We start from the raw sequence: 19,132 nt of genomic DNA on the forward strand, positions 1-19,132 counted from the left end.
AGAAAGAGAGCAACACTCCATGGTCAGAAGGGTTGTCAGGAGACTGTGCGCCTTGGGAGTGATCCTTTGAGGAAAATAAAATTTAATATCTGAGCATGATAATTGCATGCAGATTCATGTAGGATCTTAATGAGTGTGCGTTATTTTTAGGCTATCAACCATTTGAGTAATGCAAGCCCTGATAGCAAAGGTGAGAGAGATGTTTTCTTCAAATCCATCACTGGCTTTGCTATAATGCTGAGCTGGGAAATTGTGGCAAGCACATTTCTCTCACTCTCAGGATTTTCATAGAGGTGCACAGAGAGAAATGAAAGAGAAAACAATTTCTATTTCTGCTCCTTGTTTTTCCTATGTAGGATGAGTTTGGAGAATTGTTTACCTGGAGTGAGTACTTGGTTGGATTTTGGTGAGGATTGTTTGAGCCTGATGGCCAATCCAACCCACCTGGGGCTGGACTCTGAGAGAGGGTCACGAGTTGTGTTAGAGTCAAGAGAAAGTAGTATGCAGTTTTAGTATCCTCCTTTTATATAGCATGTTAATGTATTTTAGCATAGTTATAATAAAGAAATAATTCAGCCTTCTGAATTGAGTCAGACATCGTCATTTCTTCCCATTGGGTTTGCCTGCATTTACAATAGGAAATGAAGCTCAAATATAAATATATAAAAATATATTTATATATCTCATGAAGTAGGGCACTGTGGGAGTCTGAGCTGAGCAGGGGAATGAAGGAGCAGCTGTACAGCCTCCACGGGTGCCACAGGGCCATGACTGCAGTGGAGGGGCTGAGCTCGGTGTCCCGGCTGAGCCGACAGGGACTGGCACAGGAGGCTGCTCGGTGCTCCTGGTGTGGCACAAACTGCCAGGGTTTCTGCTTTCCTGACAGGCCAGAAGTTGGCAGTTCGTGGTGAGTCAGCCTGTATGGGACAGTTCCCAGATCTGACATTTAATTGGTGCCAGGAAAAGGAATGTGGAGACTCCGCAGCTGAGCCAAGGCGTTTGTTCACACTCAGAAATTTATTCAGCAGATTTTCGCCTCCTCCATGTATTTACAAACAGTACTATTTTCCTTGAATGTGTTATTTAATTTAATTTACTAAGCAAATATTTATTGGTATACATTTGTAAGTTTTCCTGAGTAAGTTTTCCAGGTATTCAGCAGTGAAAATTCAGATTATTTTCATGAAAAAAACTGATTGAATTGTGTGGGCTCACTTGATGGCAGGATACATTTTCAGCTGCAAAGATTCCCATCTACACATTTATTTGTCATAGAAGTTCTGTCAGGGGTATTTAAAAGATGCTGAATGAGAAATATCCCTGCTAGTTGTCTTAGAAGAATGAAATAATGAGGACACAGTTTGGGTACAAGTGGCTGATCTTGGACATAATTTTTACTGTACTTTGTGAGTCCTAGGTTGTAGTGGGAATCTGAAGATAGAGAAATAAGGTAGTATACAGGTACATTAGCCAGCAAATAAAAGATTGAAGTGGACATGATGTACTTAAAATATTTCATGGAAGAGGAGAGAGAGGATGAAGGGATGGATGAAAAGAACCAAGCAAGGCTTATTTCTGTTAATAGTCTCTTGCTGTAATTAAATCAATGAGTTAAATTGCTAATGTTAACTTTCAAGGAAAAAATAATAGGAGTTATTAGGTAGAAACATTGCCCAGACAACAGTGGAATTTAAATCCACCTGAGATCAATTCTAGAAACGGTGGTCTAATTTTTTTTTCCTTTTTTTTTTTTCTACAGGTTTCCTATATCAAAACTCCAAAGCAAGTAGATGAATTTATTGAAATCCAGAGCTCAACAGGGACCTGGTACCAGCGGTGGCTGGTCAGAATCACGACTACTTTAAAACAGGTAAGGAGCAGAGAAAAACTTCACACAGTGCTCCAGTGCCTCTTTACTTCAGGTCATTGTACCTTGAAACCCCAACTCCACCTCAGAAAATCTGGTTTTTGCAAAGATCTGTAATCTGACTGCACTTTCTGTGCAGATGACCTGCAAGCTGCCAAGTGCCAGCCAGACCCCAAAATGCCCCTGTGGGCATCAGTGTCATCCAGCAGTGCAGAGCTTCCAGGAGCAGCCACAGCCCCAAGCACTTGGCTCTCCTCCTGAGCAGATAAATATTGATTCTCTCTCCCCAAGCTTAAGTGAAATTACCATCTGCAGGGGAGGCAGAAAGTGTTTGCTCTTTGTTCCTGCTGAGACCAAGTTTCTAAGGATGTTATAATGTCTCCTAGGCTAATTTAAACTTTCACACCTGGTCTGCTGCTCACCTAATGCCCATGTAGGACTGTGGAAAACGTTGCTAGAACTTCTAGTCTTGAAGTATGAGCTCAAAATAAAGTTCTTCTTAATTAATAGCAATGCAGGTGCTATACTATTACTATACTTATGTGGCAAGATAAGAGCTTGAGGAGCGACATCCCCTCATGTTCTTGGCAGAATTTTCTGCAATGAGTCAAGAGCAGATCATGGTTTGCCTCCTGCTTGGCTTCATCCCTACCTGATTTCATTTTATACCTCCTAAAGTGCCAGCTGTGTTTGGGCTTTTGCTCTTCAGAGAGCTTTTGATCTCACTTTGAAAGCTCTCCTGACACCACACATATTTATGAAAAGATAAAGTTGTCAGAGGGTCTGAGAACAATCTCACATCCACATTTGCTGATATAACCTGAGAGAGACACTGCCTCACACTCAACCCTAATCATGCACTCCAGCTCATTACAGGGGGCTCAGATCAAGTACTCTGGCACTGAGCTGAATGAGTGATTTTTTGTAAGCCATTTACTTGATAAATATAATTTTGAAAAAACACTGAATATAAGCCACACATCTGACCTTCCCCTAATGAACCCATTTTTCTGACATTAGGTTTATGATGCACTTAGAAATTAAGCTGTCAAGTGTCTGCCGGGGTGTCCTGGCAGCTAATTCCTTCTTGTGGATTTGTAGGTCTGGGACAACGTGCTATATTGTTTAACAGCCCAGTACAGGATGAACACTCTGATGCTGGCTGTGGTTTGGTTTACAATGGCCTTAAGGTAAGGAAGACACTTCTTTATATTTTTCAGGAAACTAAAGCACTATTCAGAGTCTGAATAGTTATTTACACATGTAAATAAATTATTACAAAATTAATCCTGGTCTTATTTTAAAGAGTCTTTGTGAACTAAGCCTTGCTCTCCTACAAATATTGATCAACCTGACTGCTTTATATGAAGTACAAGGTGCTTTGAACAAGTCAGGACTTGAGAAGTGGTTGATAGCACAGTAATAGATTGACTTTCTCACCTTTAGATCTTTCATTTGATCTTGTCCACTCACACACACAAAAAAAGACACAGCCCTACCAGACTCTCAGCTGTTCCTTAGTCTAGATCAAAACCAGTCAGGGGAATCTAAATCTAGACTACAGTTAAATTCTGTCTAATTCTCACTTGAACTGCACACTTACAGAAATCTGCCCAATTTGTTTCTTCTCTGCTAATTTAATGGGTGGCAAAGTTAGCACATTTCTTTATTCCCCAGCCAAGGGGAACTGGAATGAATTGTCCTGCTCCAAGTAAAAGGGAATGGACCAACACACTTCTGAGATAAGCAGGGTGCTCAGAGTGCAGAAACATTTGCCCAGTCCTGTGTCAGAACTGAGCAAGAATTTGTGTCAGAGATGCATTCACATTTGGAGTTTAACAAGTTTACAAGCTGTGAAGTAGATCTTTGGAAGAATCTTGTGTCCCTGATGTGTGTCCCAATCCTGCTGCAGTTACTATGGCCTTATTGTCTGGTTCCCTGACATGATCCGCTACTTCCAAGATGAGGCATATGAATCCCGGGTGAAGATCTTCGATGAGGAAGAAGTGTCCCATTTCACCTTTAATTTCACCCTGGAAAACCAGATCCATAGAAATGGGGAATACAGGAATGACAAGTAAGTGAACAGAATTTGCTTTGATGTATTCAAACTGAAAGAATTTTCTAGAAAGCTCTTTCTTTCTTTTCCATTTTCCATCAACTTGAACTTCTCTGTTGTTCTTTTGGACACTCAATCTAAATCTCTCAAGTCCCAGAGGCAGTTTTTGACAGATGAAATATAATTTTAATCCTTTTTTTCCACTTACTTTGGCTCTGCCACTGACTTCTGCAGAACCTAGGGGATGCCTGTGAGGAGTCCTGCTTCCAGCAGCCAGTGTTGGGATCAGGGCAGCCTGGCTGTGCTGGGCAGCCCTGGATGAAGAAGTGGCTTCTTTTTCCTTAGCCCACACTGACATCTACTGGGCTTGGGCAGCCACTGGTAATGAAATTCCTGTTGTGTTTCCAAAAGAAAAAGCTATTTTTTCTTGAAGTTCTCTATATGAATTACTCCAGTGTCCTCATGTCCTTCCATACACCTTCCCTGCAGCAAGGAGCTGAGCTTGATGATCAAACCTAGCCCCGCAATTCCTGTTTCCCAAGAGAAAGTGGTGAGAAGTAGATGTTGGTCAAATTTAGGGACTGGGGACATTTTTCTTATGCCTACAGGAAGTGCTGAATTTTCACTAACTTCATTGAGAATTAAGGATACTCAGCACCTTGCTGGATGAAAACATAAAACTTGATGTAAATCACTATTCTCCCACCTTGGCCCTCTCCGTTTCAAATACTCAAAACCTCATCAAGCTAAATTGCAGTAATGCCCAGAAATTATCTCAGTGTGGCTTACAGCTGTGTTTTCTCTGCTCCCCTTGGCTGTGAGCTAAAACTCCGTGGATCACCAGGCCATTGCTATGGGTGTTAAGAAAGCAAACTGCAGGGGGGGAAATGGGTTTTAACAGCCTTTAGGAGTAAATACATCACAGGCAAATCCATCATTGAGTAAATGCAGAACAGCTTAAGTCTTGCTGTAACCTGTAAGACTCTCTGCATGGAGCAAAACACTTGAATAATCTTGTGGTACTTTGTGCATTAATAATTTCAGTTAGGCTCAGTCAAGAAGCCCTGCAGTGCTCATTTAAAGGTGTAAACAACCATCACATTATGCTGTGTTAAAAGTGCTCAATTCAATTAAGCTGCAGAGTATATGTTAGAAGGCTTTTTTTCATCTGGTGACAGTCATGGCCTCTTTAACTGGAGCAATAATGCTTGTTCTTAATAGCTCCTTACATCTTCTAAACGTGTCTGTGCATTACCTAATACATCTTCTCAGTGTTCCTGCAAAATCTCACAGGTAAATCAATATTGTGTCATCCTTCAGGCAGCCAGGTCAGACATGTCACACTTCCCATCAGAGGAGAAATCAATCACCTGACACAGTTTATTATTTTTAGTGAAATCTGTTTTCATTACATGATAAGTAATAAACCTCAAGCAGAGATGGTTACAAGCAGAACTCAGATAATCTCCCCACTCTCTCCAGAATCCCTGCTGCATTTTCACTTAAAAAATCACTTTGAGTTTAAACAACTGTCAGAAACCTTTCACCAAATGGCTCAATAGGCTCCTGATAATGTCTGGTTTTATTTATGATGGAGGAAGGGAGAGACTAAAGAAGGCAGCAAGGTCAGCTCATGAAGGAAATGCCCTGCACTGAGTGGAATTCTCTCTTCTTCAGACAGACTAGGACTGAACATGAGAGGATTTGTGTCTCCACAGCTTTAGAAGCACATTTTCTTGGATGTGATTATTTTGAGGAATAGAAAAACTGCACAAATCCTAAAAGATCCATGTCTTTTCTAAAAAAATACTCTTCAGACCCTTCCCTCCTAATAAAACACAGACGGACCTGGAGGGAGTTAGGCATACAAGCAACACCTTTTCTGTAAATGACACTAGAAATTAGAATTAGTGCTCTGTCTCTTGGAACAGCCACTGCACACTATACAGTGTAAAAAATATCTTAAAGCACAGAGTGAAGTTCTATTTCCTGCCCCACAGATTTATTGGCATGAAATTCAAGGAAGTGAGATTTGAGGATTCATTATTTGAAGATTGCTACTTTGAAGATGTGAGATCCAGTGAGACCTTCTTTGAAAACTGCACCATCATCTCTACTGTCTTTTATAACACTGGTAATCGGATTCCTGTTGTCATCTCTATAACTAGGAACTTTTTTAATCAGAAAACTATTTTATTAAAACTATTTTATTTGCTTTCTAGGAGAAGAGATGGTAGGGATCTGTGTGTTTGAGTGTGTGCTGGGTAATGAGAGTGATGCTGGAGGAAAGGAGTTTGATGCATTTGGAGGGAGTCCATCAGTGATTTTAACCCCATGGGTTCTGCTGTCTCTGGATGGTGCACAGGAAATGCAAAATTCTGTGCTCAGGTCCTGACAGGTTAAAGTAATGGTAAAATTCTCAGCACTTTACAGCTGTACTCAGTAAAACTGGTTTAAAATATAATTTCAAGCCACCGGCAGTTGAAGATCACCAGCAGTAGTCACTAATTAATACCAAAAAAACCTCTTAACCTCTACTCTATAGAGAACAAATTTTTATGCTATGAAAACCAAAGCCTGCATTGCCCTGTCCTTGTGCCATGAGGATACTGGTTCAGTATACTGAGTATACTCCACAAATAAAAGGAGCTTGCATCTACCAGGAGCCAAAGACTCAGCTAGAGTTTGTCACTCTAATAAATTTGCACTGAAATAAATACTTCCTGGCCATTTCCACTGGATGAGAAACTTCTCTTGGGTGTTTGGTTTAGTCCTTGCTGTTGTATGAGGAGAGTTCAGCCAAGCAGGGTCAAGCCTTTGCCTTTTTCCCTTCCAGATCTGTATGAACACAAATTCATCAACTGCAGGCTCATCAACAGCACGTTCATGAAGGAGAAGGAAGGCTGCCACATCGACTTTGAGGAGGACAATGATTTTCTGATCTACCTGGTCAGCTTCCTGGGCAGCCTGTCTGTGCTGCCAGGCAACATCATCTCTGCTCTGCTCATGGACAAAATTGGGAGGATAAAGATGATTGGTGAGTGGGGGTGGTGGGTGATGGGGCAGGACAGAGTGGAGCACACCCCTGCAAAGAGTCCTGCTTGCTGGCATGGCTCTGGTGGGAATGAATTGTCCCCAAAACAAAAGGAGCAGAAGGATAAAGACTAGAGGGTGAGCCAGGTGATCCGTGGCAGTGAGCAACTGACCTACTCCTCTCCTCCTCACCCTGCTTTCTGTGTGTCTGTAACATACTTTTACAATTATTTTTTAATTATGCCATTTGTGTCAAATCCTGCATGTTTTTGCAGCGTTCAGGAAATCACAGTCAGAGCTAAAAAAGGACCTCTTGGTCCTGTTGAGTTGTTGCTGAAGTCCAAAGCCTCCGTATAAATAAATGAACATTTTGCTGGTAGCAATGAATATTCACAAAGTTTATTTGATGTGGCAGCTTGACAGCCCAGGAATTCCCTCTTTTGTTTTTTATCTGATTTTCAAATGATTGCACAAGCAGCTTCAGAGACCATATGGTAAATTAACTGACCATGTCACAGGCAAGAAAGGACCCACCCTTTAGCATCAAGAGAATAAGTTATCAGGTTATCACCTTATCAGCTTTATGAATACCTTGGGAATTGCTGATGTTGCAGCCTCCAGGTTCCGACCTTGCTCTCATCCCATGATATGGGAATCACGCCCTGAGGGACAGCCAAAGGAAGGTAATAAAATCAGGGATGTGGCTCAGGGGTAAAGAATGAATCTCTCTTGAGCTCTTCTTTCTCCTCTGAGAACAGAGGGAAGGTTTAGCTCAGCCTCACCTTCAGACAGGATAAAGTAGAACAAGATGACTGGGTCATGAATTTACACTGAGGGAAAATGAGCATTCATGTGGTGAATTTGAAAAGGACCCAAACAAACCAGAGGGTCTGTGAGAAATAAATTAGAGGAAGCTGAATGAGAATCAGATTGTCCACCCTGCAAACATGTCAGCATTTCAGTATTTTCATTTGGAATGGAGATGACAGCTGAAGCCCTAAATGCTTATTTCTCCTGCAAAAAGAAGAGAACAGGACAAAAATCAGTAATGACATGCTGAAACGTTTCACTATGGAATTTCCAATTGAAAGAGCCTTCTGGCATCCCACCTGTATCACTCTGTCGAACACATTATTTCTGGTCAGCTTAACAGGAAAACTGAATTTCTCCTTTGTGTTACGTGCCTTGCTGGGGCTTCAATTAGTTTTTATCACATCCTGCCAAACCTTCTCTTGTACAAAACAGCAGATCTCTTGGTGCCCTCATGGTGACCAGTGCTGGGCTGGGCTTTTGCAGCAGGGGGAATATCCACACCATACTGTGGGGATGTAGTTTGGCCTTGCACCATGGAGGAGAAGTGGACATGGACTCCTGCACAGCAGCTTTTCATAGGCAGGCCACTGCCTATGAAAACATAATGTCCAAATTGAAGCATTTTAGTTACACTTCAGCATCCAAATTATTTTGGATGGTGCTAAATTGACTCCAAAACCACCAAACAACAGAGAAAATTCTTTGCTTTTCTGGTAATAAATGGAGATATTTCACTGATAATGGAATATTCTTGTGAAAAATAGTTTGATTTTTCCCAAATTTCATCTTTCAGTTGAAAATTCCCAATGGGGTAGAAAGCAGTGATGTAGCTGTTAATATTTCTGAATCTGAACTGTGCCTAACTGAGCATGAATGCTCTGACTTTCTCCCTTGGTGATGTTCATGAAATTATGGCTCCTGTGCAAATGTGCCATGAAATCTAATGATGTTCTTATAATTAAAAGAGACCTCAAGTGCTTCATGCAAGTGACTGTAAATTAATCTAATTGGGACTAGAAATGTGTCAAGTGACTTCAATGAAATATGAAACGCACAAGCTTATCGCTTGGAACTCGAGTTGAAAAACCTTCACAATGATGCTTCCTCCTTATTGACTTCCATGTTTATTTGCCTCTGCTCTTCGTGGGTCCATCTGGAAGTCTGAGATGCTGGAAGCCTGCCTGGAAAAGCCTGTCTTCACAGTCTTTGTAGAGCAGGACTATCAGGAAGATCAGGTGGACATTGAGAACATTTCCAGGCTGGCTTCCAGCATCAGAGAACGACAGATAGGCAGCATCAAGGTGTTTTTGGATTCTCACAGCTTTTATTCTCATTGGGATGAAATGCCAATACTTGAAAGCCATCTTTAACAAAAGCATTTGCCCAGCTGTGGACAGGGGAAGGCGGTGGCAGCGTTTTCCTGTTGGTTTCCCCTGCAGGAGGCTCGATGCTGATCTCAGCCGTGTGCTGCTTCTTCCTGTTCTTTGGGAACAGCGAGTCGGCGATGATCGGCTGGCAGTGCCTCTTCTGTGGGGCCAGCATCGCCGCCTGGAACGCCCTGGATGTCATCACCGTGGAGCTCTACCCCACCGACAAAAGGTGCTCCGAGCATTTCTCCTTTTAGTCTCCACCCTAGTCCTTTTGGGAAAGCCACCCTAGAGAAATGTTGATGGGGGAGCTGTATATTTGTTGCTGTTGAGGCAGGACAGGAATGAAGAGAATTGTTGAGAGTAAAACTCTATTTATTCAAAATGCCCCGCTCTTTTATATAGAGCTCCGCAAGGACCAAATCCATTGGTTCTGAAGTGAAAACAACCCACCACCATTAGTGCAGAGTGCTTGATGCACAGTGATAGAACTTAACTATAAACAATGTGAAAAACAAGAGAGATAAAGAATTATTTACATTATTTCCCAGCACTTTCCCAGGCCTCTGCCTGGTAGAAACTCTCAGTTTCTTCCTTTGACCGAATCTGAGACCCACATATATTTTTTATTTATTTATTTTACTTTCACCAGTCCTTCAGGGCTGTGTAATCCTGGGTCAGAACAGACATTTGCAAGCATCATTCTGCATGTGTGGCAGGTTGAACACAGGGATCACGCGGACATATGGAAATTATGCACTGATAAATCAAAGAATCATAGAATCATGATATCATAGAATAGTTTGGCTTGGAAGGGACCTTAAAGGTTAACTAGTTCTAAAGCACCAAATGAAAGAAATACTCTGTCATTTCCATGGATGTCCATAGAGGTCTGGTGGTTTACACGGCATCCCCATCCTCTCATCATGGCTCAGCCCTCCCCTCCATCTCCAAAACCAGGGGAAAACCATGTACACAGAGTGATTTCAGACATGGGGAAGAGCAGGAGACTTTGTGGCAATGTCCTGCAGATTAAATTTTTTCTTACATCATTATAAGCCCCTTTTTGCCTTTTTTAGACTGTTGGGGGAAGCCAGAAATGAAGGAGAGGGACTGTACATTGAACATAGTAGGCATTTAGCTGCTGGGTGAAACAGGATTTAGAGGAGAACTGTGATTACTTCTCTGGTGATAACCCACTCCAGGCAGCCCTTGGAAGGGCTTTGAGGAGATCTAGAGCAGATTTTGTCCTGCTGTATTTGGGGAGGGCAAAGGCTGACATAATGGGTCATTCAAGGGACCTAGAGTGGGTCATGCTAGGGAGAAGATGAGATGAAAAGGAGAAATGAGTGCACACAGACATTCTCCTCACTCACACAGACATGCAAAGCAGCTGCATCTATTTATCTACTTATTTATTCCGCCCAGTTTCATTTGCTAGAAGCGTAGCCTGGGCAGCATAGGAGCATTCACAAAATTACCCATCCAAACCTTCTGTAGTTGTGCCAGAACCTAACCATTGCTTGTGCTTCCTAACCATTGCTTTTCTGCTTTTCCTCCCCACAGGGCAACAGCCTTTGGCATCCTCAATGGGCTTTGCAAGTTTGGTGCCATCCTGGGGAACTCCATCTTCTCCTCCTTCGTAGGGATAACCAAGGTGGTCCCCATCCTTCTGGCCTCCTCCGCTCTGGTTGGAGGTGGCCTGCTGGCTCTGCGCCTGCCAGAGACTCGAGAACAGGTCCTGATGTGAGCAACAGAGGCTGTGGGGGCTTGTGGGGGGGCTGATATAGAAGAAGAACAAAAAAGAGCCGTGTCTGGAAAAGCCCAAGACGTTCATTCTGTACTGGTCTGTCGGTACCTCAAAGCGAGACGGCAGAGGGAAAGAAGAACCTGCAGGGATTTAAACAAAACCATCGCTCCTGACCTTACCACAGCCACGACTGGTGCATGCAGCCCCCACACACCCCTTGCAGAGCTTGGGCTCCAGCCTGCCTATGCTGGGAGCCCCCCTGCCCCTGTCCATGCCCCTGCAAGGACACCAGTGGCTCCGTGCCCGCGTGGGTGTGACACGGGAGGACAGACTCGACCCTCCTGCCCCTGCCCAGCTGGGACACCCTGGGACACCCTGCCCTGCCCGCCCAGCGCTCCTTGGCCAGCCTCCTCAGCTGTCTCAGACATGCAGAGCATCCGGGGCAGGCGGGTAACAAACCTGCTGTGGGTGAGCTCCAGCAACAGGGGGAAGAGTTGCAGATGTGGCCAGAGGTCTCAGCTCTCTTGATTTTGGGATTACCACTCCACCCACCTGGAAAAGTGATTATTCTGATTTCTTGAGGATGTAAGGGTGGGTGTTTAGCTGTCTCAGAAGACTCAGAGCTTCAAAGCCCTTTACTGTTCACTTGGGCACAGGGAATCACTAGACACCTTCTTGCTGTGGAAGAGAAATATCTAAATACTTATATCTATATATATGTATTTACACCTACTTGCAAGCATACATACACCCACTGAAGTGATCAGCTATTTAAATTTAGGATTTCTAATTTCTTCACCCTTAAGAGGATTTTAAGAGTGGCACTAGAAACAAATCCCAGTAATTCAAGTTTATCAGGAGTCACGACCAACTTAGTGACACTTTGTTCTTTACATCCAGATACCAAATATTTAAATGTATTTGTGGCTGGGAATATATATTTCTATAATGATTAAGAGGGTTTTTTCGCTACAACTTTCACAGAGGAGAAATTGATATGATATTGGAGCATTCCACAAACCAAATGTGTATATATTATCCAGGGTAAATAGGGGATTTTTGCCTAATACCTAGAGAATGGTAACTGTGAATTTACCAGCATTTTAGCCATATTATTTGAAGAATATGATGCTTGATTTTATAATATATTTGGGTCTCATTGAAACACTGTAAGCACAGTTACTTAAAGCCATTTAACTTGTTACACAGGGAGTGCACACAGCAAGCTTTTGCTGTACAGAACATTAAATTCCCCATTAAGTGGCATAGTTTAGTTTGATATCCTGTAGAGAACATTACTGAAATTCATGTGCCCTTCTTATCATATGAGCTAAGTCCTGTTGCACCTAGAGGCAGAATGAGTTGTATATTTTGGGGTGTGTTTTCTTGGGAAACCAGAATGAAAAGCACCCAGTTCAATAACACACCGGTGCTCACAATGGATGAGATAACACTAATTATACCCTTTCAACAAGCTCAGCAACAGACCAGAATTGATCTGAAACCACCACGTAGCACAGCCAATTTATCAAACCAGGATATTTTGTGACATAAAAAAGTTCTTTTGTACTTTTGCTGGTGACCTTCTCATTTACCTTTTGTTGTATCTTTGTTGCTTTTTGTTTGTTTTCGCTTTTTTGGTGATTTTTTTTAAGAAAACCAAGCCAGGCTAGGCTGAAATCCTGCAGGAGTGATGTCTCACAGCCCTGCCTTTGGCTGCACAGGCACAGCCCCTTGCACTTGGGCTGGCTGGCAGCAGGGCCAGCCCAGGCTGCAGGTGTGGGACTCAGCGTGGTGCTGCTGCAGGGGCAGCTGAAGGACACAGCAGGGACAGATCACAAGCAGCAAATCCTTGCCAATGAGGCAAAAGCCTCTAATGAGCATCACTTTTAGCATTGTGTCAATCAGGGATAAACACTCATGGATCAGCTAGGCTACAATGGGCTGTTTGAGATTTTTGACCTTTATTCTGAGGTTTATGAAATTGATGAACTCACAAGCTGCTGTAATAACCAAGCTTATGATGCCTCATTTCTTCATTTTATGAGTAGCTTAGGGCTTATTAATATTATTATTTATTTCATTTATTTGTCTTCTAAACAGCAAGGTTCCTTCTCTAAGGTAGGAGTGAATGTAATTATGTCCTTTGGCAGCAGTTCACAGCTTCTGTTCAGAATCACAGCCCAGAATGTGGATTTTTTTCTCTAGGAATATCTGGTCTTTTTGCATGATGAGAAACAGTTTAAATATGTATTTTAACACAAAAGGTCACCATGACCTTTAGGTTTTATCCATTTTGTTGGGCTGTGCTTGCCAGTTAATACATTGCAACTGGACAGAGGGGGAGAAATTTTGTTTCATTTTCTGGACTATTTGCTTGTGTTGCTCTGAGGAGCTAGAACCTATTTGTCTAAATATTTATTTTGTATAATATTCCTATTTACATATCACCCAACGCTCACAGCAAACCTGACTATTTGTGTTCTCCATTGACATTTTGCAGTGACATTAATGACATCATTTATTTTGCAAAGCTTCCCTGTTAATTTTCAGAGAAGGAAGAAACTGAAATCATGAGGAGATAGAAATGGCAAGGTAATATTAGGAAATATTATCCAATCTTAGAAACCTTTCTTCCTTACAAAGTGGCTAAACCTCACCTCACAGACTAGCTGGGAACAGGTAAAGAGTAATGGGATCTCATTGTCAATGTCACCTGGAAATTCTTTGCACCCCTAAAATCCATGGGTCAGTCACTAAGGGGTATTACACGTGTTGGAACAAGGCTCCTACCCCTGCCTTGACCAGGGAGTTTGTGACCTAACAGGAGAGAGCAAACACAGCCCAGCTGGCATAGGAGAGCCTGAGATAAAGGACAGCAAAGAGCAGAGAAGGAATAAAGGAAAAGCTGAGGAGAGCCCCCATCACCTAGCAGAGACACCTCGGGCTGGACTGAATGCATTGCCATTATTCCCAGCTGAAAAGCCAGAGGGAATGTGTGGGACCCTGCCCAGGCCCTGTGCTGAGTTGGAGATGACTGGCCCTGGACAATCCTGCTTCTTCAGGGACAGAGAGATCCAGGGCAACAGCTCCAGCTCAGGCATTGCATTTGTGCCACCTGGGCTGAAATCTCCCACCCAGTTCAGTGGGGACAGGCTTAGTCAATATTCCCAATGTGCTTGTTTGCTGTCCTTGCCATGGTGTAAATCAGTGTAGGTATCACTGCTGCTCTCCAGGGCAAAACAGCAGCTGGGTGCAGACTCCTCTTCATTGGCTGGGGTTTGTTTTGGGCTCAGTGTCAAACCTTGACCACCTGCTGGGCTTAGCCTCAGTCACAGATCCTTGAGCCTCAAGCAAGGAAAGATTTCTCCTCAGGCACCTCCTCTGATGGCTCAGCTCAATTTCTGCTGTAAAATCAGCATTGCCCCTGCTGTTCAAGGGCCAGCACATCTCCTCCCTCAGTTCCCCTGCCCACGCCTGCCACAGGGAACTGCCTCTGTCTTGGATACACTGGACCATCCACAGAGAAATCTGCTGGCCACAGGTCCCCTGATGGTCTCTGCACAGCACCATTTCCATGGATCTGTGAATGTCACTGCAACAGGAGCACAGAGGACCAAGGCAGGGGACTTGCCTTAAATCCCAAAGATCTCTTCTAGAGGACAGCTGGATCTCCTCATGCATGTGTGGCACAGCAGCACTTAGCCAGGGACATTGTGGCCTGGGAAAGGTGAGTCTAGGGCACCCAGACTGGCCTGCTGTGGCTCTGTGTTTGCAGCTCTGCAGCACTGTAGCAGGAGGAGTCCATTGCTGAATTTCTGAGCATGCAGACACAGGCTTTTATAGAAACACCAAGCACTGTTGATACTATTATTAAAGACCAGTGGTATTACAATAAGAGTTCTGCCTCCTTGTATTCCCTGTTGATTTAACAGGTTGTGGTATCGTGATTTATTTGCTCCAGTTGTGCAGGACAGCTCCTGTTCCTACCTTTGGCTCTGCTGCATCCTAGAGGTGGTGGCTGCAGCTTGTGCTGGGTGGGGTGATCCCCTCCTTGCCCATACCAACATCACTCTTTGAAATTCCTTGAAATGCTGTGGCACTTACAAATGGTGGTGTATGGGATCTTTTGGACTATGAAGAGGGTTAGCCTTGGAAAACCCATATCCAGTGCCAGAGGTTCTGCACACTGGGAAGTGCTCAGGCACATCCTGATGTCCTTCAGTGATGCTGGAGAGGCACTGAGGGATGTTCCCCAAGCCTGGGAATGGTCCAGCCCCAAGGCTGCCTTCACACAAGGGCACAGAGCAGGACTGCATGGAGCTGAGCTTTCTGCAGATTCCAGGTCCCTTCCAGGTCCTGCTTTGAGACCTCCAACAGTAGAGTATACTGTGATGCTCTTATGGAGGCCCAAAATCCTTTTATATTCCCTGCTTATGTCCTTTGACTTTCCAAAGGAGTCACAAAACCTGAGAGGATATTTTTAGGTTTAGATTTGAGCCCTATGTATTTTATTTTGCATTAAGTTTCTCCCTCAGTTTCTTACCCTTATATTAGCAAATGCTGCTTTTAGGAAGAATCAAGCCTGGGAACTGTGAAAGAAACAAAATTAAATTAATTTCTTTGCTGTATGTGATGCTAGTGCTGTATAAATGTACACAAACTGCAAGTCCCGCTGTAAATAACACCTGGTGTTGTACTTTAATGGAAAGTTTCATTTAGATGTTCTGTCAACTCTGTGTGTGAAATAGCCAATTCCAGTCCCTTGGTTCCTTTTCTTTATTTAAAACCTTCTTTTATTTTTTTATTTGATCTGTGTCTAGTCGTCACTGGAAATTGCAGCTGTTCTAATGGACTTTGTTTTTGTTCTCTCTGTCACATTAAAAGGCTGGAAGAAAAAGAATGGCTCTTGTAGTGTTTGTGTTTAATGAACATTTTGAGCCTTTTCACAAGGGCTCTACTGGGTAACTTTGTACCCTGACACTGTAAGGGCTTTCTTTGATGTTTGCTACTTGTTCATCCTCCTTCTTTCATAGGATCCCAACTCAATTTAGTCTGCCTTCTATCACAGTCCTTTCACACCATGGACTTCCAAACACAGGACATGAGAAAATCTTTACCCTGAGAAATATTCTGGTAGGAAGAAGTGCAAAATATCTTCAAATGCTGTGCAAGACCAAAAAGCTAAACTCTGCTTTGTAACAAGAACACATCTCCAAAGAAGCATTGCTTTTGAGGCTTGGCACACCATTTGACCACAGGATACTCCCTTCTCAGATGCATTTCTAGGGATGTGAGCTCTTTCTTTTTATTTGCAGCTCTTTGTATACATCTATCTGTCCAGGCCATGCTTTCAGAGCAATGATCCAGAAAGCAGCAGCTGTATAGGAAAAGAGCTCATGGCACAAGCAGTGGAGGCTGGCTGCCAGACTATAGGGCTTATGCAAGAATTTCTTTATGTAGAACATAAAATGCAATAATCCCACTTCTCCTAGGCCTACTAAAGGGTTTTGATTTGAATCAGCTCTGTCTTGTTGTTAAGAAATTTAAGTGCTGAAGAATTGTTGGGTAAATAATTGATTACAAATCACATCCACTTCAACATGCCAAAGGTAATATTAAAATGAGAGATAAAGAGCAAGAGAGATTGGAAATGTAATAAAGAAACCATGAAGATATTTCCATCATCAGGGGTCTAAATCAGCATTTTCCTTCAGGTTGGGTTCAGCTGGGTCCCAAAGGACCTGTCTGGGCTGGGGTTCCACTGGGTGAGTCAGAACCAGCACCAGTCTGGGGTTGGTAAGGACTGGTCTCAGGTGGGAATCAGTAAGAACTGGTCTCAGGTGGGAATTAGTAAGAACTGGTCTCAGGTGGGAATTAGTAAGAACTGGTCTCAGGTGGGAGCTGCCAGCTGTGAATTTTGCAATGCTCCTGTGCGAGTGCAGAGTGCAGAGCTACGGAGTCAACCTTCCCCAAGTCCTTCTGTGTGTCTGGCCTGTTGGAAAACGTGCATCAGCAAACACCATCAGAAAGCATTTTCTACAAAGTGAGTTTTTAGATAAAGGTCAGAGATTTGCACTGAAAGCCTTGCAGGTGTTTTTGAGTCGTTCTTACTCCAGGCTAGTTGACATTCTGCATAAGGCTGAAGTCTCAGTAAGCAGAAAAATCCCTTATTTGAATGTTCAGGCAGGGTTGCTGATGAAAACAGTGCATAAAAACCCCTGACTAATTTTAAAGTATGGCACAGGGAATTTAAAAGCAGGATTATGTGATCTCTCCCTGAGATCACATAGGATGGACTTGTTGGTAAGAAAACCTTTGCAAATCTGTGCTCCTGCTTTTCCATATTGATGTTCCTGCTCTGACCATCTCATTTTCATCATGTGGATTTTCTGGCACAGATTCTCCTAGCTACTAATAAATGACCCAGATTCCCTGGATGTGCAAGTTCACCCAAGCTGTCACAGAAGGTTACCTGGTGGAGGAAGAAGGCTGGGGATGATGGCATTCTTAGCAGCCACAAAATCCAGCAATAGGTCTGAGTGATGCTTCTGAATTGTGAAGTGGCTTCATATGAGGAATGTGATATGAGTCAGGTTATGGTAAAATGGCAAATCATTTTACCAGTGCTCCTGTATCTGAGATCCTAATTTAGGGGCTTTAAAAGTAGAGACCTGAGTTCACATTTGTTGAAAAGGTAAGGGAAGGGCAAAACTTGGCCAGGTCATTGTGGATGGGAAATGGAGCCCTGTTTTTTCCAGCTTGGGGCAGAAATTGCTGGAGACTGAGCACCCTGCCAATGCACAAACCATGGTATGATTTTAGGGCTGACACTAAGTAAGTCTGTCCTTCTCAGACAAGGTGTTTTGTTTTTTGTTTTGTTTTTTTTTTTTTTTTTTTTTTTGTTTTGTTTGTTTGTTTGTTTTTTTGGTTTTTTTTGTGAGCAGGTGATTATAAACCATAAAAAGCTATCAAAATATTTTTCCCCATTCTCAGTAAGCAAGAAGAATTAGCTGAAGAACTTTCAGCTACCATGGCCAATGCAAATCGTTTATGGGATTATATACAGTTTTTAACATTTTAAGTGTACAGAGTAATTACTGCACTAACCCATATAGTACTATTTGAAAATAATGAAAGTCATATTTAAATTTATTGTTCAGCACTTCTTTTTTCACCTATAAAAATATCTGTGTGTATATACCTATGTACACATATTACATATGTATGTACTTATATATAAAACTAAATTATTGTGCTTGACCTTACTGATGATGCCCAAGCTTTTTGGGGGATTGAAAGACCAGGAGATGGCAGCAGTTGCCCACAACATTGACTGGTCTCTGCTCACCATCACTGCTGGAGGTTGTGCCCAGGACCCCCATCAGACAGACAAGGTGCTGCAGCAGTGCCATCAGATACAGCTCACAGGGCTCTGACCCTCAGCGAAATCAGGGAAAAGGAGGTAACAAAAAAAGCAGTGACTCAAAAGTTTAGGGAACAAACAGCGCTGAGTAATGCCAAAGCTTTTGGAATGCAAGTTGTGCAAACCTGAAGCAAAGCAAACGTAATTATGGGGGAGAAAATAAGGATTTCTGCTTCAGTAGGCTAGTGCAATGGTTTTCAAAATTTCTCAGCCTGCACAACCTGAGTGTTTTTCAGGGGAGATGTAGATTCCTTGTAGTAATGTGCTGAGACTGCAGTGAGAGGAGAAAAGCTGTGGGCTGGGCAGTGCCTTACCTGCAGGGCTCTGAGCGGGGCTGCACCAGTGGTGCCTCCTGGGCAGCCTGCTGAGATGCTCTAGGGATGGGCTTTGCAGACAAGCCCAGCTAACCATGACAAGATGTCACCAACATTGTCTCATAAGTTCCTCCTTCTCCAGAAGGCAGAACCTTCTGCACTTAAAATTTGGGCTATTAAAAGGAGAAGTCTCACCACAGAGTGGTTTGGTGAGCCCCTCCCAAATCTCTGTATGAGGAATGTAAGGCAGGGGACAACACAGGTATTTATAAGTGCTTTGCTTATCAGCTCAAAACAACCTGAGGCCACAAACCCTCGATGCTTTCCCTATATGGATGGTTCAGATCAGAATTCTGATCCTGCTGGGAATTAACCAACTAAAATCAACATTGCAGCTGTCCTGGCCACAGCTTCCAGAACCTACAGAGCCCAGCCTGAGGCTTGTGATCTTCTTAAGCAGGACTTTATCCCAGCCTTAGGAGGTTACTCCCACCACACCTGGA

At 43.1% G+C, this 19,132-nt stretch overlaps 1 protein-coding gene across 2 annotated transcripts in view; it reads left to right on the top strand.

The window, feature by feature from the left end:
- SV2B (synaptic vesicle glycoprotein 2B) overlaps positions 1-15,792 on the top strand; it is a 64,977-nt gene extending 49,185 nt beyond the window's left edge. For both annotated transcript variants that reach the window (XM_021530335.4, XM_021530334.4), the window contains exons 7-13: positions 1,760-1,870; positions 2,969-3,057; positions 3,780-3,944; positions 5,927-6,060; positions 6,763-6,963; positions 9,212-9,371; positions 10,706-15,792. In XM_021530335.4, coding sequence (XP_021386010.1) covers positions 1,760-1,870; positions 2,969-3,057; positions 3,780-3,944; positions 5,927-6,060; positions 6,763-6,963; positions 9,212-9,371; positions 10,706-10,889 — 1,044 coding nt within the window. In that variant the 3' untranslated portion in view covers positions 10,890-15,792. The remainder of the gene's footprint in view (positions 1-1,759; positions 1,871-2,968; positions 3,058-3,779; positions 3,945-5,926; positions 6,061-6,762; positions 6,964-9,211; positions 9,372-10,705) is intronic.
- The last annotated feature ends 3,340 nt before the right edge of the window (positions 15,793-19,132 follow it).

The sequence above is a fragment of the Lonchura striata genome, chromosome 10 (assembly GCF_050655825.1).
Source record: "Lonchura striata isolate lonStrDom1 chromosome 10, ASM5065582v1, whole genome shotgun sequence".
Classification (NCBI taxonomy): domain Eukaryota; kingdom Metazoa; phylum Chordata; class Aves; order Passeriformes; family Estrildidae; genus Lonchura; species Lonchura striata.